The sequence below is a fragment of the Mauremys mutica genome, chromosome 14 (assembly GCF_020497125.1).
Source record: "Mauremys mutica isolate MM-2020 ecotype Southern chromosome 14, ASM2049712v1, whole genome shotgun sequence".
In the NCBI taxonomy this organism is placed as follows: domain Eukaryota; kingdom Metazoa; phylum Chordata; order Testudines; family Geoemydidae; genus Mauremys; species Mauremys mutica.
The window spans coordinates 20929637-20951770 of NC_059085.1; the positions used below are offsets into that span (position 1 = coordinate 20929637).

Genomic DNA, 22134 nt, shown 5'->3' on the forward strand with positions numbered 1-22134 from the left:
GAATTGCAACCATTAATTTTACTAATATCTCTGGGGAGGCACATCAGATTACAGGAAATATTATACCAATATTATCAGAAAGAGGTGGGATATTATTTTGAACCATTTTCCCGCTCATAACAATGTATTTAGGAGCTAGCTAATTAATAACAGGCTATTTAAACTAGAAGGCGGCAAATAGCTATAGAACATTCCAGACTTGGGTGCCTCAAGGTTGACACCTAAATCCGTGTTTTGGAACCTAAAGGAAGGGGGCCTGATTCCCAGAAGTACTAAGTTCCTACTGCTCCCATTGAAGTCATTGTGCAGAGGCAGGCATCATTGAGCAGTCGGCTTGGAAACCTGACATAGAACAGAGACAAGGAGAGAGAGGTCTCCGGCTTCCCTGAATGAAAGACACATTGAACAAAGGGACAAAAGATCTTCCCAGACTCCTCTCTGAAGCAGCAAAGGATTAGTCTGAAGTAATACTGGATACACATGCCAGGGTAGTAATAATAATAGTAGGAGATATACCAATCTATCTCCTAGAACTGGAAGGAACCTTGAAAGGTCATCGAGTCCAGCCCCCTGCCTTCACTAGCAGGACCAAGTACTGATTTTTGCCCCAGATCCCTAAGTGGCCCCCTCAAGGATTGAACTCACAACCCTGGGTTTAGCAGGCCAATGCTCAAACCACTGATGAAGGTCTATGATTTAGTGCCAGCATTTCATAATTCTGTACACACAAGTGCACATGCAGTGACAATAATGTCATATTGCAGATGGGAAATTAGCCCTCTAATTGGCTGATATACTGACTCAGTTGTGAACAACGAGATGTGCAGTTGTGGAAGGAATCTGGTCCCAAAGATGGACTTGGAAACCAAAATGTTCTAACTTGTCATTTTAATTAGGGGCCTGGTTTTCAGAGGTGCTGATGCACAATCTTTTCCCAGGGTTCTCTGGTGCAGCATAGTTTCTTGGTGTCCCCGCCCCCTCGGCCTGTTTTCTAGCCGTCTAGCCAGAAGCAGGATGGAAATCTCAGTGTTTTAACAAATACAGCTCTTTGTCACATAGCTATGTCTTACAAGAGGAATTTCAGTCTCCTGCCAGCACAATGTCGGTTGTATATTTTGCTTGCCCTACCAAGATTGTCCCCCTACCACATCTTACCTTGGTGGTTACTTCTCCTGCAGCTCCTTGGTTATTTTGTTTGTTCACTGTGCCACCTGCATCCTCTCAGGGCACCAGCCAGATCCTATTTTACAGGGACCCAAAACGACTCGAGTAAACAGGGAAAAGGGCCTTGGGACCCAACGATGCAAATTACTGTTTGGTTTTTTTTACTTTAAAAAAAATGAATTGGAACTAGCCTATGACTTCTCAAGGGTAGCTAACGGGGAAAATTTCAAAGCTACCTACGAGATTTAGGAGCACAAGTCCTAGTGAAAGTCAGTGGGGATTGTGCTCCCAAATCTCTTAGGTGCCTTTGAAAATCTTCCTCCTGAATTCCCTTTCTAAAAGATTTTAAAGGCTAAAATTCTTTCTTTGCAAAGGCTAGAAAGCATTGTGCCCTCATACTTTTCATAACAATTGTCATTGCGTGTGCCATGTATTTTAGCCAAAAGAAATGCCAAGAGATTTTATTAGTTATTTTAACACATTGAAGCTATGTCTCCTACTTAATAGCTATCAGTTAGCTTATTGATGCAGTTTGACTCCGGCATAGCTATTCAGATTACATGTTTACGATTCCCAAATTTATGTATTTATTCAGAGTATAGTCTTAGCAATCATTTTTATCATTTGCTGTGTGATAGATATTCCTAGCCCGGTGGTCAGTGTTGACCATGGATCCATCCATTCTTCCAGAGCCAGAGCAGTAATGCTATTATTTTAGAAGGAGGTGGTATAGTTCTAATAGTGCCTCAGTACATAATTTTCTTTTTGTAGCAATTATTTTCATCTTCTGCTAAGTGGCTACTATACATCTTCTTTACATAAATAGCATTGTTATCTGTCCTTGGAGGGACTGTGGAGGATATGAGTATTTTAAATTTCTTCTTGTATAATTCCAGATAATTACTTGGTTTTAAATTAATTTTGTCTTCTGTTTTCTGCAGATTATTTATTCAAACAAATGAACGCTATTTTGTTATGTTTCCTTTCGTGTTCTTATTGTTCACTTTTTTCATGCTTCCTTTTGGAAGTGTAAGAACTCTGAAATCCACCTATAGAGAAAATACTGAAAATACTTCCCATTAGCTCTCTTTTCTCAAATTGATTTCTGTACTTCCTTAGCATAATGAATATAGAGATTTGCAAGAACAAAAAGTGTTACTACCCTATTAGCCATACCAGGAAAATAAATTGACACATTTCTCCAATTAAACGTGCTGGGTTTTTTGAAAGTTCTTTGAGAAATTCCTTGCTTCTTACACACCAGATAACAAAATCTCTTAATGCCATAATCTCTTAGTAATGTAGGATCTTTCTAGGTCTAAGGCTAGACTATTTTATGCTTTCAAAGCATGAGTTACCAGAAAGGGGCATTCTTTCCAAAAGACACAGTTCTTTGAGTAGTGTCCCTATGGATGCTCCATGTCAAGTGTGTATGTGCTTTGGATTGGAGATTTTCAGTAGTAATGCCCGTTCGGCGCACTCATGCCCCCTGCTCATCCTCGTGCCATGCAACAAAGGCTACGTAGGGCTGCAAGGATGAATCTTCCTCGGTGCCTTCTCAACCACCTTGGCCTGAGACGGTGCATCCAGCATGCCCGCTTCAATCGGTCAAGCTTGCCTCAACTAGTCTTTAGTTAATTGTTAGTTTTATTAGTTTAGTGTTTAGTATTGTTAAATTTGTTGGTTTTTGTAAGAGGATTGTGCCTTGTCTTTATTCCCCCCTCCTCCTTCTTGGAGGTTCTCCCTCCGCTTGGAGATATGCCAAGATCACTGGGGTTCTGATATTGTCTCACTTGGTGGGAGGTGATCCTGGTCAGTGACTGGCATTCCTGGTGTGTTCCTGTTCTCTAGGAGAAACACATGTTCTACAGAAGTACAATTTCTGTTTAGCCCTTAAAAGCAGGGCCAGGAAGAAAAGGGAGATTAAGCTGAGGAGGTTTTATGATGGAGTGCTTTCTCTGCCTCACCTCAGATCCAGGGCAGGAGATTTCCCTTCCTCCCTCCCACACACACATCAGTCTCTGAGCAAACATAGCCCCGGTCAGCCTCAGCCCAGTGTTCACCTCGACCTTCCATCCTAAAGTGACCCTTTGCGTCATCTGGATATGAGCAAATTAGGATTAGAATTTGGTAACTGGTCAGATATAGATCAGGATTTTATTTTACGTGGAGCAGTGTTTAGTATCAGAATGCTTGTTATGGACTTATATACATTAGCTTTCAAATAATATTCTTAAGTAATATAAAAATAATATAATATTCTTTGTGCAATTGATATTCAATATCTTATTTGTTAATGAGCTGGCAACTACAGTACCACTTAAAAAGTCACTATTTGCTGCTTGGCAGTATTTTCAGTTCGTGGAGTTTGTTCCACTGTTGTTCCACTATTCATAAAATCCCTTTTCAAACACTTGTGGATACAGATGGTTGAAATACCATGTAAAATTCTTCTCTTAGATCCTCCTGAAAGCAAATAGCTCCTTACATGTGCAGTACTCCCATTTGGTCTGAAAGCATGGGATTTATTTTTTAGAGGTGGACATGTGTTGCAATCCCATTTCCATGAAAGAACCTCAACATGGTGCTATTCCCTTCTGTTTTCTTCTATCATTATGCACACATAGCTGTATTATTTGTGCTGTACTATAAATTTGGTGATGTTTCTAATGACATTCAGAAATCTTTGCAATCTTTTAAATGTTGTGGGGTTTCTTTCTTTGTTTCTTTCAGCAGCCCTCTTTGATGAATGACAGGTTTTCATCCTTTTTTATATGTGGGGAAAAAGCAGCTTTGATTCCCTTTCTCCTGAGAAATTTTACAAAATATTCCATAAGTCATCTTCAAACCAGTGGTGTTTCCTTCTTTCAAGATTCTTGGGATCATTTTCTTTTTTCTGAAGTCATATGCCATCTTGTAAAGATACATAGCAGTCTTCAAATTCACTTTTGTGTCCTGGAAAGTTGATCTAAGAAATACATTTTTCTACGAGATGATACACTTGTCATCAAAATGTAAAAATTGTCTTTCATCCAATCAGAATTTTTTTCTACCAGCTAAGACACTGATCTTGCAATTGACTGCATGCAGATGCACCGCTGTTCTTTCTCTGAGCCCCATTGCAATGGGTGGAGTTCCGTGTGGGTGCACATCTGTGCGGTCAGTTGCTAGATCAGGGCCTTAAAAAGTAATAAACTGCATTTGTCTACCTGCAGTTTTCCTTTTAGAGTCTACTAGTAACTGAAAACAATTTACTTTGGGAGAACTCAGTATACGGTTATAATTAACTTAGCGACAGTGACTGTACACACTAATCTATTACTTATTTTGTGTGCAAGATTCTAAGAGGTTTAGAAAAATAAATAACTAAATAAATATGTTAGTCTTTAAGTTGCCGCCGGACTCCTCATTGTTTTTATAAAAATATAGCAGTTAAAATAAATTGAATGATTAGCAACAATCAGAGGAAACTTACAGTGCTTGCTGGGAAAACTGATCCAAGATACGTTTATACCTCAAGCACAAATTAACTCTCCCTTACTTGGGATATCCTTTTTATGGGTTTCAGAGTAGCAGCCGTGTTAGTCTGTATCCACAAAAAGAACAGGAGTACTTGTGGCACCTTAGAGACTAACAAATTTATTTCAAGCTGTAGCTCACGAAAGCTCATGCTGAAATAAATTTGTTAGTCTCTAAGGTGCCACATGTACTCCTGTTCTTCTTTTTATGGTTATTTGTATTGAGTGGTTGTTTGTTCACTAGTCAGCCCCAAACATGTTCTAGCTGCTTGATAGACAAGCAGGAGAATTAGCATGAAGAGATGAGTATGGCTTTTTTTCATGAGCATCAATACAGTGAGATATTTTGATGTTCTATATCTGTCTGAGGCTATGCCTACACTTGTGGTGGCATGAAGAGTACAGACTGTGCATGCTCCCCAAGCATGGGTAGAAATAAGCAGTGCTTCACCATCCACACTGCTAGGTGAGTAGAGCAAAGACATGCCAGAACCTTAGGGTATCTACCCTACATGGCTCTCGACATGCCCGAGCAGTGCCTCTCCTGTCTATGCTCTTATTTTTAGCATGTAGCATCCTGCTTCTGGAGCCTTTTCCTGAGCTTTTCCCTGCTACCTCTCCCCAGGCAGAGCTTTTCACTGCTGCATGTAGCGACATACCACAGTGTGGCTGCAGCCTGCTTTCCTATATAAATTGTAGCTGTACCGTACGTACCCTACATGATGCTGCCAGTGTAGACAAGGCCTAGGTAACGTTGTTGCTGATCAAGTTTTTGTTGGAAATACACTTTGTTTGAACTTTGAATTGTACTAATTCTAGGGTGGTTAACTTATTTTTTTAATAATCTAGTTTCTGTACCAGAGTTTCTCTCTCTTTCTTATATTGTCTTTTCTCTAATGAATTCCTTCCTTCTTGTTCCATAGTGCCAGTCAATATCCATGTACCCATAGACTGTAAGACCTTGTAGTTGTAAAAGTGTGATATTAAATCTGGAAATTCAAATGCAGCAGTTGTAATTGTAATGTCTCTAGGGTTCTTTGTGGTTGTGTTAAGTAAACCTTAGTTGTGTTTGTGGAGTTTGGCTTACTTAGAATTTGCTTATTCTGTAAAGTAAATTATTCCATTCATTGTGAGAATTTGAGTAGTAATCCTGTGACATGATATTCATAGAGAAAAGTAAGTATCTGAAAGTCTTTCTAGTAGGAGCTCTCTGTTCTGAGTTGTAATACCCCTGTTGTCATTTAGGCCATTGTGTAAGTATTTCCTTTGTAGAAGTGGGGATCCAAAAGAATTTTTACCGTGTTTTTTTTTTTTTATGATTGCTTTCATCCCACAGTTTTACTTTATTAGCTTGCTGCAGTACAACAAATGAACCTGCTAGCAGCTAATCTAGCATGTGAATTGATATAATTACAAAACCTCCACAACCATGCAAGTTGGTAAAAAGCTAGTTGTCATTTTTCTAACTGTTGCTTCAGTTCTGTGGTTATAGGAGAGGAACACATGAAACCTGTAACAGTAGCAGTGTAGATAAAGTTCTCGCAGTCTCCTGAAGTAACGATATCCCATATTTGTTTTCTTTCCACAGACATTTGATGTGCCAGTGTCTTGTCTGAACAGAATATACCCACACAGAAAATTGGGATGTTAAATGGTCACAAGTTAAGGCATTGCTCCAGTAGCAAATTTTCACCAAGATGTTCTTGTTCAATAATAACAGTCCCTAGCTCTCACACAGGAATGCTAGCACTTACATCCAAACAAAAACACAAACTTCTGTGATTTCTGTCACTTGTTGTTTTTGTGTTACATGCAAATTTGTGTGTTCAGATTTGTGTTGTCATCCAAGATATTAATGTATGCTGAAGATTACCAGACCCACAATCAACCCCTTAGGGATTTGATACGTGTTCTGCACACACATGCCATTCCAATGTAACACCATTGATTACCGTGGCTTGTTATCTTTAGGCCATATTTTTACCCACTTAACTGTAATTAGTTTTTTTTCCACTGACATTAATTGTGGACACAAAAATTAGAACTGATCTTTTAAAATGTGGTCCATTTTGTCCTCTAGATGTGTTATACTCCTGCCTATTAGTACATAAAGCTATTTGCTGTGTTTGGCATGGCATCTGCGTCACGTATCTGTGTTGGCTATAACACTAAAGGTTCCTCTGCTGTATTGGGTAGGTTGTGGCTGGTTCTAGATAGGTCTGCAAACTAGGAAAATGTCTGCATTCCTGCACCATCACCCAACCACAGTCCTTGGGCTCCATGAAGCCTCTTCACTGTGAACGTTTTGAGTTCTGGTGATAATTATACTTTTTTTTTAATGCTCTCAAGCTACGTTTAATTGATAAAATCATACTTTTAGTAACCTTTGTTAAATTCAAGGTTTTTCATATTGGTAGGAAAATGGATTGTGTGTTCACACTGAACACACAAACTTGGGGAAAAGTCTGTAGGACCACTCCAAAAATAATTAAAATAAATCTTGTTTTTTCTACCAACAGGCATTTATCAGGCCATTTAGAGAGCATCATATTGATCCAACAGCAATAACCAGACATGACTTCATTGAGACCAATGGAGATAACTGTTTGATAACCATAATTCCACTGGCCTTCATGTTACATAAATTCCTTTTTCAAACACCAGGTAAGCTTGTATTATTTTTTTTTCTTGGTGGACAAAGAGGGGTGAGCACCTCTTGTCATAGTCAAGGGACTTCTGAGGTCCGGTTCTCTACTGCCTTGCAACTTGTATTGTTGTTGACACCACTGCAAAGTTTTAATGTTTGCAGGTTGGAATTCTCCACTCACTCTGCACAGGTGTAAATGATGAAAAAAGGTGTGAGGCAATGGGAAATCAGGCACATGGTTTTTACCACTGAGAGATTCTAAAGGTGAGGATTGTCTTTTTCCAAAACGCAGTCCCTTGTTCACAAGCTGTGGCAGCTGAAAGTGTGGGCTGGAGATACATTTTGTCGTTAATGCTCAGCTTGTCGCTTGCTCTTCCTTTTTGCACAGAGTCTGTGCTGAAGTGCACTGACTGTGCTGTCGCTGGTGTAGGCGTGGGGAGCAAGGAGAATGGTGAACCAAGGATCGTGGGCTAAGGGAGCCTGGGAAAGTTCAGGGTTTGCGGGCAGCCACACAGATTGGTTTCAGATTCTGCAAACTTACCAATCGCACTCCTTGGCTTTGTGCTCCAGGGACTGAGTCTTGGAGTGCCAGACTCTCTGGGACTCAGTCCCGCTCTCTCCTCCTCTCCACACTTCAGGGAGGAGGACTACAGCAGTGCAGGCTGCTTCTTAACTGACCCCATCTCTGTGTCGCTCCTTACCACCGAGGCTTCAAGGACCTAGTGTCCGAGACTGAGACTGTCCTGGGCCAGTGTCTGAGAATTTCCTCCCTTTAATCTGCAACCCGGTGGCGAGTCTTTGCTTGGGCCAATTGATGCAAGCTGCAGTGGAATATCACAACATTCTCTGCTGAGCTGAACTCTGCGTTCAGGTTTATTTGGGTTAGGTTTGGGTGCGGCTGGTTCAAATTTCCACTCACATGTTCACCTGGCCCTGCTAATAATGAGCTGAATTTCGTATTGCCTGTACTGCACAGCCAGCTTGCTGCACAGAATCTTAACAGCCTTAATAATTCCCCTAACCATCCAATTAGACTAATAATAAAGGCTTAATTACATATCCAGTTAATCATCAGATTTGTTCACGGAACAGCTTTAATTGGTAGATATAGCTGTTACAATTTTCCAGTTTGAAAGCTATCACCCATTTTTGCTCACAGCTATATTCACCCAACTGTTTTTATGATTGGGACTTGACCGGCATTATTAAGACAATAAAGAAGCTCAGGAACTAAGAAACCTAACCACCCACTGCTATTGCAGCACCCTTCTACCAACCGCTGCCTGTGTTCAAGCCTGACCCTCTGATTTATAGCGCTTTGTTCTGCACATGTTCAAGGAACTCCAAATAGCAAATGGCTTCTTTACAGGTTTCCAAAAATGAAGCTGTTCTGTATTCTGCCCAGGTAGTTCCCACAAAATGATTGTTAAAGACTTTGGGACCTGGAAGCCCCTTGGCTTTGTATGATTCAGTAATGCACCACCTAAGCCATTTTGTAATAGATCCTTCAGTAGCCCTGAGTCTTTTCTTATTATGGAAACATATAAATTGGCTCATCCTGTAAAACCCTTCAGTTTTAAAAATGTAAAACCTAATTGCCTTATGGACATTCAAAGAACAGAGGCGCTTCTCTGGGGAGGTTTTGCACTGAACCAAAAGATGACAGAACTAGTTACTGATTAAAAAGAATGGAAGAGTTAACCTCTTGGTGCCAGTTGTCAGGCTTCCCCCCCACATTCATATTTTCTGTGCGGCTTTAATTGCTACTGTGTGTTTTTACACCACAAAGATCTGATTCTGTTTTCTTTGGGGTTCGATGGGGTAACTGCTTATAGCAACCTCCTTGTCTTAATCAGTTTTTCCTTTGTGCTTTTTAATCAAGTGATCAGTCCAACTGAGACTAGCGTTCCCTCATTTAATAAACCTCCTGATATCCCTTCTGTGCTCAGAAGAGCCATGGGTAAGGTTCAGCCTCTGCTGACAATATTGGTCTTTGCTGTATGTTCCAAATGTGTCTCTTTGAAATCACCTTAATTTAAAAATAAAATAAAATCTTCCACTTCCAGTGTGTCCAGAATAATGAATCTGCTTTAACATAAATAATTTTCTATCAAAGTCTAAGAAAGGGCCATATTTTTAGGAAGCATTACACCCTAGGGAAGTAAATGACATATAAAAATGAACTTTCAAAGTGTTGGTCTATAGAAAAAGGAGCAGTGTGTGATGGCAAAAAATGAATTTCTGTGAATTAGCACAACTCATTATTCGTGCTCCACACACCTCTTACATTCCCTGTACTTAGCTGGAATATAAAATAAAAAAACTGCAGCCCTTCTCCCCGGCCCTCAGTGGCGGTCTCTCTGATTGGATGCCACCTACAGCATGGCAGAGAGCATCAAGGAGCTAGAAGCTGGGAAACATGCAGAGTAACCGTTTCTTAAAGTGCATGTCACAAGTCAGCTTTATATATATTTTGTTAACGTATTCTAGATTTAACAGACACTTCAGTTCCCACTAACAACTCATTTAAGAGGGGGAAGAAACATGCAGATCAAGAGCACTTTGACAAAATGTGGTTCCATAGCTGAATCCTTTAAAAAAATGGAATAAAAGATTTCAGAAAATACACAGATGGATAACTGTGTATTTTGCGACACAGGTGCGAGGAAATGAGAATTATGTCCTATATAATGCTTAAATTCAAAGCTTTTTGTGGCAGGGGCTCTCTGGATTTTGTCTAGTACAGCGCCAAGCATATTGCATTTAACAAATAATAAACCTGGTGTATAGATTTCCTATTAATTTTCCTTCAAATAATTTGCAGAGCTATCCACAATGGGCTTATGTTCCTGCCACAGCAACATTAACGTCTGTAATCTGGAGTCAGGGAGATAGACACTAACTGAATAATCAATTCACCTCTCTGTTCATCAGCACTGTATTTTCGAATGTACATGTGCAAACCAGATGTAGGTAATTTGGTCCGCAACTTGCTCCTGCAAAGTGTTGAGCACTCTTGCAAGGTGCTGAGTACCCATAACTAACCCTGGCCTTAAGAAGAGACTCTAGTCATGGCATGCAATCTTCATTTTCCCCCAGTGTCCTTTACATAGCACTCATGGGTATTCTTGTTGGCCACGTTGGAAGATTTTTGACGATGTCCCTCTTTAGCTATGTTTTAACTGGCTGATGGTATCTGAGCAGCTGCAGCTCCAAGTGGAAGAGTTAACTACTGAAAATCTTGGATTCACATTCATGCAGTTTCTCTGTCATGGGGCTGTGGGCAACAATGTTAGGAACATCTATTAGTCATTAAAAATCTTCCTAACATGTCATGTTAGGTTGTTGACAAACCAGTTCAAAGGCTGAAAAAGGGACAGTGTGAAAAGGGGGCAAACAGAGAAGAGGCATTTAACCTCACATTCCACAAGGGATATCTAATAGAGATGTGTTTGAACTAAAACATCAGATCCACACCCCCTCAAACTCAGGGGAAGTGCAGCTCTAGATCAGAACTTTGCAGGTCAGGCTCAGCTCTTTGGCTTAAGGTCATGTTAGAGAAGCTGTGGAAACTTTGGGAAGAACCTGTCAAGTCTTGGGGGATTTTTTGTAACCAAAATAAATCGCTCCCCTTTCCATTTGAAGTGCAAATGGAAAGAACCATGTGTGCAGTATGTTATGGAACAGTTTTGAATGCTGAGCCTCCTGTACCTTTAACAAGCCCAAATCTCACCTCCTTTTTATGTTTGGCCTTGTGATTGAGGAAGTAGATGAGACCAGAACTTCCTCACCATTAGCAAATTAAAAATCCCCACTAAAGTTCTATGGTTTTATGACCCTCTGTGTTACTTCAGTGTTATCATTGGATTCTGTAGGAGCTTAACATGAAGCCCAATTTTGAGCTCCACAATCCTCCATGAAGGCTGCTCAACTTTTGTCCTCACACATCATTCACAGGGATAATTTTTGTCTATTTAATTTTTAAATAGAATCTGGTTTTTTTTTAAATCAAGCACTTAGAGTTCATTGGTTTGGAATTTAGCACATTGTTTTTATATCTGCTATACACTGTTCGTTCTGACTACCAAATCATCAGGCTGAGGTTCCTTGAATTATCTCTGCCATTATACAGTATAGTATCTGGCTTACAACCATATCAGGAATCGTCTTTGGTTTATGATGGTTCATTAAGTGCCTACAATTAAGCATCTTTTCAAACTAAAATGTTAAATTTTTATGACATTTGGGTTCAGTACAAATGTCATATTTCAGTACTTGGCTCTTAAATACTTTATTTATTATGACGTCCTAAATTTACCTTTTTATCCCCTTTTTCGGCAGTTATCCTGTTGCTGGCTCTCACTTTTCCAAAGCTATCCGCCACTCTGCCCTGCCTCTCTGACCCATCGGATTTTCTTGCCCCCTGCCCCTTCTGTTTCCTTCTCCCAACTGCACCTCTTTCCTATGCATGAAACGTGCTCTCTGAATCCCCATTTACTGAGCCACCATTTAATTGAACTTGCTTCTGCCTTATCACCCACAGGTGTGGTAATTTAAAAACCAAACATACGTATCGCATGGAATGTGACACACTGTGCATGTGCCAAAATGAAGTTACCGTGTGATCCTATAACTATGGTTCTTCCCTGCCTCTCCGCTTCCACCCAAACACCCCCCACTCCCTTCCGTTGTTCGTCTCGGTCTTGTCACTAATTAACATGTTAGTTCTTTGGGGCGGGGGACAGGTGTTTTAATATATTTCTGTACAGCACCTGGCAAGCTTTTGTGCACTGTAAGTACAGGGGAACACCCAGAGTCAGTCTGGTAAAGTGAGTCTAATGGGCTCAAAATGTTCTCTCACTCTTTGGGCCAAGCTCTGCTCTGCACAGAACCCAGAGCAGGCAGGATATAGATGCAAAGGTGTCTTTATGCCACTTTTCGATCTTCCTGGATTCTGGAGGTAATTAAAACTGCCACAGGACTGGTTTAACTTGTGCCTAGCTGCCCACAGGCTCATTCCAGCCTCAAGGAATAGATGACATGTAGAGGTACTTTAGCTACTCCTCTTCTTCCTAGCTGTGACCTGGAAATGCTTAGCTGGCCAGATCCAGCAGAACTCCAGTCCCTTTGTGCCTTCAGAGCATACAGGAAGTCCTGGATCTGGCTTCCACGCTTAGTCCATGCAAGAATAGATTAAGATAGTGTCTGTGGTTCTGGGATGAGAGGGACCTGTGGAGCCACAACATTTGGATCCTAGGATCCATGTAGAGGGAGTGTTGGGATTCACCTTGGATGGGGGAGGTAACGTCAGCTGGGGGAGCCTGGAGCAGGTTGAACACGCCTTTTTTGGAGTGGGGACCTGGGGAACCTGGATCTGGTCTCAATTTTGGCGTGCTGCAGAGGTGTTATTTTCCTGTAGGTGTAATGTGGGTCTGGGACATAGAAAGAAATGGAAAGGAAACGTCAATTGAGTTAAATATGCATTTTCCTTCTGGTATAAAATGTGTTTTCACAGCTGTATAGAGTGATTTGAAGTCAGAGCTACATTAACCAGGGCATGAACTGCAACTGGCCAATGGTGAATTTGTACAATTTCAAAAATTGCTTTGTCTAAACCATGAACACGTAGTATTTCCATTGGTTTGTTTTAGGACATGCCCATATACAAACTTCTAAATATACTGTTGTATTGCTATTGTTCTGCCATTGCCAAGCTACTGTGCTTACCACAGGGTAACCTGTCCTACTCCCTCCAAATTCCATTGTGATACCAAAACATAAAGTAGTAAAACAATGTTAGTGAGGAAAGTCACTGGTTTGCACTGACAGTGAGAACCTGAAATGCCCTAGATGGATTGGCCTGTCTAGGAATTTATACAGCACTCTTCAATTCTGCAGTTAAAACCAGTATTGCTGTGGTTTCATTTAAAAACAAATAACCAAACCCCTCAAATTTTTCCTTTTTAAATAGTTCTTGCCCTGCTGCTAGGACTAGCAGGAGAAACAAAAACATGAGCTGCTCAGTTTTACAAAAACACATATAAGAACGTGCAAAATGATTTATCGAAAAAGCTGAGAAGCTCAAAAGGTTTGGAGACTGGGCTTGGTAGGATAAGCACTTAAAGCTTTTACACCAAGCTCACCCAAGTGTTCTGAACCTATGACCAACCTACTCCATGCCCTGTGGTAATGCTCTACTTACTCTCACAGTCCTGCAATAGGCCCCCTCTGTCCTTTGTTCTCCCCTTGTGTGGAACGAGTAGCCAGGTTGGCTACTTGGGAAGATGTTTGGAGTCAGAGAGCAGGAGGTATCTCCTTTTCTGTCTTCCTCCCCCACCACCTTTCTCTTAGAAATCGTGAGTTCCCTCCTCTCTACCTCTTTCCCTTGTTTTCCCTTCACACCTGCTAGCCTTTCTGCTCCTCTCCTGACCATCACCCAAAGACATCATGTGCCCTAAGAAGGGGTGGGAACTGATAGTACTAATGCCACTAGATGTCCGGCTTCACTGTCTGACTCCTCTCCCTGGTGGCCTCTGGCCACTCCGCTCTCGCTGCCCATGTTCCTCCCAGCTGTGACCCTGCAGTCAAATACACAGAGCATGGATGGAGGCAGCATGTGTACAAGGAGCTGGCTAGAGAAGGTAGCTGACCTCCTCTCTGGCCCAAAAAAGCACATGCAACATGGAGTGGAAGTGAAGATCTAAAATACCAAAGGGCTGTAGCAATGCTAGGCAAAAGACAGAAATTGGGACACACTGTCAGAAAAGGGCCCTGAAAGCTCATCGTTGTCTCCAAGAGACTGTCATCTTAACTTTCTGATTGCAGTGTGCTTAAGTTCTTTTTTGTATACTAATATGTTAGAATGACACCATGATCAAAATGCCATGGAAACAGTCCTATATTCCCTACTTGGAAGTTTGGCAGATGCAGACTGAGATGTTAAAAAATGAGTGCCTAAGGTTAGGCTCCTAAATAAATGACCTGGGCTCACAAAGGTTCAGGCTATTTTGTTTACAACTGTAAAGAAAGATTTAGAACCCCATCTTGAGGCACCCCCTCCCCTTTTATCAGTGTTTGGCTGACTGACACCACGATGTGTTGCTATTGCTATATAGCGAGATACCTCTTTCTGTGTTCAGGTTTTATTTAAAAGCCAGCGTATCTTGAGGGCTAATCAATTGCTAGGTCACTCCTTGTTTGAGAAAATGCCCTTGTGACCACATCTGTTGGGAAATATTGATGTGGAGCTGCAGTGGAAGGCCCCGTGTGACTCAAGTGGGTGCTGCCAAACCCCTGAGTCACAGATGCTCTGTGAGGGAGGAGTGTTGCTTTTTGCTGCAGAATCAGGATTAGCCTCCGCAGGAGCTGGGCATGATAAGCCCCCTGGAGTCTTCAAAGCTGAAGTAATAGAAATTCATTTTTAAAATATTGAATATGGCTCTAAACTACTAATAAGGGAATGGATTTACAGGCATGCAGCTTAATTTTAACTTGCCCCTCCCACCACTCTAGTGAAGCATCTGGAGGATTTGCAGTGTTTTCTACCATTTTGTGATTTTTATCACTTGCTTTTGGCTGCCATGGTGCCACCTCTTTATCAAACAGACATTTGAGGTCCCTGCTGCTACTGATCCTACTCACAGAGTGCTGCTGATTGACGTGGACCAGAGTGCCCAGCATGGCTTGCCTAGGCTGAGAAAATGGGTGAATGCCCTTGCTCCTGCTCTCTCCCCTCCAAGTCAGTCCTGAAACATTTGAGTATCTAAAATGGAAGCTCAGTTATTATCTATGGGAATTATTGCTCATGTCAACTGCGAAGGGGAAAGTTAAAACAACAGCAACAACAACCACATAGTAAGGAAAGCCTCCAGAAAGCGAGAAAATAGGTGATAAAAATAGGACATTTCCCTTACTGAATTTCGAAGCTGTATGACACGAGGTTTTTTCTTTTCTTTTCTTTTCTTTTTTAGGTAAAACTACGTTTTATAAAGCAAAAGCAATTCTGGATTGATTGTAATTGATTTCCACCTACAATTAATATAATTGCGTCTCATCATGCTGCCACCATTTAACCCGGAACTAGACAAGGCACTGGTATGAGAGCAAGCTTTAAAGTACTCGTAGTGATTTCACAACAGGCAGTGAGACTCTCCATATGTTATAGATCCCAGCAAGGCAGAAGCCTGCTACAAAACTAGCACTGTCATTCTTGAACATATTCTCTTGCTCTTCTTATTAACACAAACTTAATCTAAACAGGGCATGCAATGTAGCAAATAGTTTTTGAGAGTATTGTAGGTATAATACTAGTTATGTGGTAATTAAAATATGTATTTTTGTTAAAGGAGAGAGTATGAAACTATAATATATTTTAAAATTAATAATGTGGATAATATAAATTGTGTGCGTATATAATATAATATAAAATTATATAATGATAAACTAATTCAGCTATAATTGAGCCCCATCTGGTGGTGATATGAGGGAACAACTGATAAATTATTGCAATGGCAGAGAGAGATTGTTCACACAAGAGTTCAAACTTTTTTTCAAAAGGCTCAAGTCTTAACTAATAAATGTGAGGCTAATTATACAGTATCACTTTTAATCATAATATTCCTGTCTAATAGTCGTATCTTAAAATAAGTGTCTTTATAATTGTTTGTGTCTTGAGGGTTTGTGAATACGATCTCTTCTGTAATAAATACAGATTTAAGTGCCATGAATAGAATTGCTTGCCTGTGCTGCACTGACTAGGAAGCCTTTTTGCTCTCTCTGATCCAAACAAATGCTCAAGAAGTTGTTACATATTACAGAAAAGAGATTAAATTATTTGTGTGGACTCATTAGTGTGATTGAAGCTTGGCTATCACACTTTTTGCTCCTAGCTAATCTTTGGGACTTTTTGCCCCATCAATGTCCAAAAACAAACACACAAAGAAAGAATGTGGATCTCACTGTCTCCTGAGTTGGCTGCTAGAGGATAGTAAGTAGCAGTCCTCTATTAATACCTTAGGGTGCAACACAAAGTGCTTCAGTTATTATTATACAACATGGTAACAGTGTGTAGCCACTGTGAATAAAAACAACAAAACAGGGCCATAAAATGGAGTATATGCCCAGGGCATTTATGTACACAAGCAAATGGCTGGGTGTCTCCATCTTACTTCTCCTCAAGAAGTAATCTAGGCTGACCTGACATCAAGGCCAGAGCGCTGTATGTATTCATGTGCATGCACGCACATTATATATTTGTGGGCATACATCCAATAGTCACCGATTAGCGTCAACAGTTTCCACAGTGGGGTCAGGGATTCCACAGTTCCTTTCTGTTCTAAATATACGGAAAAATTGTTACGTGTAGATTATCGCAGAATGATAAATGTTGCCTTGTGCTGAGCTGTGGCATGTGAAATAGGCACAATAAAAGGGTAGCAAATGAATGAATGAAGTTTGTGAAGAGCAAAGAATGGCAGATGTGGGAACGAAGTTAGGTTTTCCTATCTCCTACCCTTGTGCACATTCCCTTGATGAAGTGGGCTTTGGCGGGGAATGGGGCAGGATGTAGATTCCTTTTGCCGAAACCATTGGGAAATGGCTCCTGTTAGTTCAAATGACTAAGAAATTGAGTGTATGACTAAATTTGCTATGCACACGCAGTACATTTCCTTTGTCTAATATCCAGCCCTCAGTACTGGATAAGAGCTAGGTGGTATCACCTTATTATCCAGTACATAAGGGAGGCAAAGGGGAACAATACCCATATGCTGTTCAGCAGCTGCTAAGCCATTTTTTCACAGAGGCTGCTTTACGAAGAGGAATAGCTGAAGTCGTTTATATGGGAAACTTATGCGATCCCCTGTGGAAGTGGTGGGGAAAGGAGGAACCGCACAGCACCATAGTCCTGCAATGCACAGTTCTTACACGCTTAGCGCCCCTATCACTTTGCCAAAAAGGGAAGGGGGAGAGGTGCACTGGTTTCAATGCAGCGGGACCTAATGCAGCACTAGCTGCTGGATTTTTAGGAGCTTAGCACAAACTCTATGTAAAATCGACTACATGTGCAGTGAGAGTTTTGATGAATCGTAAGTAAGGCAGGATTGAAATCATTTTCCGCTGCAGCACTCAGCATTTCTCAGGGAGACCTATTTCCATGCCAGTGGTCAACTTTTTTTCCTCCCAGCTGTTTTGACTGTAGATCTTTTTATTTATTTGTTTGTTTGTTTGTTTTATTTTAAAGCACGTTTTACTATGCGGCGTGTAAGTTAATAAGTGGTGTTTAGCATGGACTCACTGCTGTGATGTCTGTGTGGTTATGTCTGCTTTTCATTAATGTCTTGGGACCCCCAAAATGAAAATAGCAGAGGTTGGCTGTCTCTGTAAGCCTGAGGGTTGTCCACCTCTGGTTTAGACCTATTCAGGAAAAAACAGCTCATGGTTTATGTCGTAAGCATTGTTTAGTCAGCGAAGCTATTGTATAAGGGTAGCTATTGAAGTCTGAACTGTTCTCTTGCCTATAACTATATCTCTGTATTACTGAACGACATAATCTTAGCTTTCTCATGCACAATTTGCTTTTAAAATTGAATGTGTTTGCATAAAGTCTTACAAACTGCTTACTAATCAAATGGTTTTTTCCCCGTACAGAATATATACATGAGACATATGCTTGGGAGTGCTTTATGTTTGCGCTAGCTATTTTTGTCACAATGACTAATCAGATTCATAAGTGGTCCCATTCCTATTTTGGGCTGCCTCCATGGGTCACCGTTTTGCAAGATCTGCACATCATTTTACCGAGGAACCACCACAGAATCCATCACGTAGCACCCCATGAAACCTATTTTTGCATCACTACAGGTAAAATAAAAACTCTGAGAACCATGACATGTCTGATGTTGTGACATGGGGTGAGGGGGGAAGAATTTGGAAAGTTGAAAAAATGTATTGCTATTGGAATGGATTATTGCAAACTGGATATTTTCATTTGGCGTTGCTTCCTAATAGATGTGTTCACTTTAAAACTGGAGTTTTAAATAATAGCGTGCGATGCTGAGAATTCTTCATCTTTCATGCTAAGTTAGACTGTTAGAAACTCTACTCGTAGAGGAGAGAGCTGTTTCAGTGTAATACAGGACTGTCATATTGCAGGAACAGTTTTAAGTAATAGCATTCAACTCTTCATATATTGTATGATGCGTGTGCCACAGATGGTAACATATTTGCATAACTGAATGTAACACACATCATTGGCAATCAAATATTACAGTAATGTAAAAAATAATTTTTAACATACCTGTGCTTATATTAAATCTGATTCTCTGTAAATTGTTAGCTGTAATTTTAAATTGACTAGAAATTCTATAAAAGGAAATCATATGTTTTTAGATTGCTCATGGCTTCAAGGACAGAAGCTATTTATGATTTAGTGAAGCTAGTTTGTACCAACTCTGTGTTGATGATTCTTTGAGACTGTTTCAAACGAATCCATAATCATCTACTAAGTTTTTTTTATTTACTCCAGTATTGATGATGCCTTTGAAAATTGTTTTTATAGTCCAGGGGTAGGCAACCTATGGCACGCGTGCCGAAGGCGGCACGTGAGCTGATTTTCAGTGGCACTCACACTACCGAGGTCCTGGCCACCAGTCCAGGGGGCTCTGCATTTTAATTTAATTTTAAATGAAGCTTCTTAAACATTTAAAAAACCTTATTTACTTTATATACAACAATAGTTTAATTATACATTATAGACTTACAGAAAGAGACCTTCTAAAAACGTTAAAATGTATTACTGGCACGCGAAACCTTAAATCAGAGTGAATAAATGAAGACTTGGCACAGCACTTCTGAAAGGTTGCCGACCCCAGTTATAGTCCATAATTTAAAAATATATCTTAAATAGGGTAATTTAAGTGGAAAGTATCTATAATGCCCACAGAAGGAGTATTGAGATGGTGGCACGGAACAGATCTCAAAGTACAGTGATCTAGTGGTGCATAAAAGGTAGTGAATGAAGTTCAGGAGAATGATTCCCAGGCTAGTAAAAGCTTGTCTTCTCAAGGATGTGATACACTAGAAATGTAAGAATGTATGGCGGAGGTGGAAGAAAGAGAATGGGGGCACAAGGCGTTAACATTACTTTGCAACAGCCCTTTGACATGTACTTTAAACATCATTAATGTATGGGTTGGCAATAGCTTTAGGTTATGCTTAAGAAGAGCAGTAACTAGCAAGTTATAATATTTTGGCAAGGGGAAAGACAAAAAAGAGACATGATTGAGAAAATATTTTTAACTACAAACACTTTTTCCCTTCCAGGCTGGTTAAATTACCCGTTGGACAGAATAGGATTTTGGAGGAAAATGGAAAATATTATAGAAGCATTAACAGGTCAGAAACCTCGAACTGATGATTTACAGTGGGCATGGAAGATGCAATAAAGCACTCTTAAAAAAAAACAAAAAACTAATATGTCATCTACAGGAAACAAGCATCTCTTTAGCACAGTGGATTTTAATCTTTGGCACAATGTGTTATGAAAACTTGGAAATTCTGCAGAGCACTGTTTGCAATGTCACAGAAGAATTTGATGATTTGCCAGCTTGGATATCTTTAAGAGTTGAAACACATTGATATTTGGAACATACAACCATTGAATGTAATTGCTAATCTTGATTGGTTTTCAGAGACTATTATGCCTGATGTTGTATTTATTAGGACGTGTGTATCCTGTTACTGTACTTGGGTGGATACTCACAATGCATCTGACTTCTTAAATGTACTCAGAAAAAAAAAGATATATGGCTTGAGTGTAAGTAAGATACATAAATTGGCTTTGTGCCATTGTTTACTGAAGAGTTTGTGTCGTTTAATTTGCATGATACAATGTTTCAGGATAGGGCTAAGGACTAATTTGACTTTATTTTTAAACAGCCAAATTTTAAACTTCTGTGTTTTGGTCATGATTTTTAAACTGAGATTCCATTTTTGTTGTCACAGTTTGGAACCCACAATGATTTGGTCACTCAGTTTTCCCCTTTAATCCATTCCTTCATCTATTTTCCTACAGGTATAAAATGTGGAGGCAGTCTACTGTAGGTACAAAATTGCACCAATAGAAAAGAAGCTCAAGTTTGAAAATGATGCCTTTTACACGGTTTAATGCTAGGAAGTCTTAACCACTGTTGTTTGTTGTTGTTAAATGTTTATATTTCAGAGGTTCAAATCCAAATTAGTGGTTTCCATTTTGTAGGATCTGCACAAGGACATAGTACCTACCTCAATGATCTTATGATTTGAGTAGACAAGCAACATACAAATAATGGGGTCCATAACTGTGGTTTTAAATTCTTTTTATGCCTTTCAAAATCAAGACGTTAATTTTAGTTAAATTAAGATTTCAATGAGAGAAATATGTGCATCTTAAAGCCATTTGTAATATACTTATCAATTGAAAACCCCTTATCAAATTGCTAGAGTGGGACATATTGTAGGGTGGTGGTTTTTTTTTTTTTTTTTTTTTAAGGCTAGGAAGCAGATTTACCATGTGTCCTGATTCTGGTTTCACGCTTATATATGCTGGTGTAATGGTGTTGATTTCTATGACATTGTATCTGACTGACCCTTGATGAAGAAATGAGATAAAAACCAGTCTCTGGTTCTTAAACTTGGAATCTATCTTTCACCTGCTGTCCCAACCCCCCAAAATGTTTTTTTTAAATATCTTGGGAATGGGGCAGAATTTATATTCAGAAAGAGCCAAAATGCTAGTGTGTCAATCTAGCTACCCTGGTTGGTAGAGCCCCTCCGCATCTGATCAGCGATCCGCAAGCATGGTCTTGCGGATACCACCGATACAAAGCAGCTATCTGCAGATTTGCAGAGATCTACTGATTGGAAAGGGGCACTCTTGCGTGTGTTAAATCATTAGGAGGAGAGAGTAGGGGATTTTTCATTTGCAGAGCCTTGAATAGTGTTCATCTGCAAAATGGTATGGTGCTAGATTAACAGTGCTGAACAGTTAAGAACTTTGTCTCTCCTTAAAGGCTAATCATCAGCAATACAGGTTTGTGGTAATAATTCAGCTGTTCATTTTAGGCACCAGCCATCCATGATCATGACTGCAGCCAAGTCTCAGACTAAACAAAAATGCCTGTTGTTTATTTCTGTTGTCCTGCAAGATTTTCCTCCCAGTAAAATGATCCCATATAAATTGTGAACTTGTTCTAAATACTAGGTACAATTGTCAAAAGTAATTAAGGTGCCATTGAAAATCAGTGAGACTTAGGCACCTATGTCACTTTGGCACCTTGGAAATTTTTACCCACTGTGAACAAGTGGACAGGCTCAGTCTAAGTACATGCAGTTAAAAGTGTTAATTGACTAACAATCTCATATAGAAAGTAAGGTGGCCAGGTGCCCGGTTTTTGACTGGAAAATCTCGTCGAAAAGGGGACCTGACAGTGTCTGGTCAGATCTACTGATTGGACACTCAAAGTCTGGTTACTGTGGGTGGGGGATGCGCCGAGTCGTCACCTGCGCCAGCCTCGACTCAGCCAGGGCCGCTCCCAGTCCCGGCTCCACAGGTGAGTCCCTTATGATCCGGGTGGGGGAGTGGAAGGGGAACAGCAGCGATAGAGGATGAGGAGTAGACGGGGCAGGGCTTTGGGGGGAAGAGGCGGGGCAGGAGAGATTCTGGCACCCCTGCTGGAGTGTTGGGTTTTTATCTGCACCTAAAGGGGCAGAGCAGCCACTCTGGCTAAACCAGGAAACGGGTTACTAGGAGTTAGGAATGCTGATATG

The 22134-nt window shown here is 40.3% G+C and overlaps 1 protein-coding gene across 3 annotated transcripts in view; it reads left to right on the top strand.

The window, feature by feature from the left end:
• Positions 1–21529, top strand: part of LOC123349034 (plasmanylethanolamine desaturase-like) — a 78671-nt gene extending 57142 nt beyond the window's left edge. For all 3 annotated transcript variants that reach the window (XM_044986766.1, XM_044986764.1, XM_044986765.1), the window contains 3 exons: positions 7202–7346; positions 17977–18189; positions 19651–21529. In XM_044986766.1, coding sequence (XP_044842701.1) covers positions 7202–7346; positions 17977–18189; positions 19651–19772 — 480 coding nt within the window. In that variant the 3' untranslated portion in view covers positions 19773–21529. The remainder of the gene's footprint in view (positions 1–7201; positions 7347–17976; positions 18190–19650) is intronic.
• Positions 21530–22134: the final 605 nt, after the last annotated feature.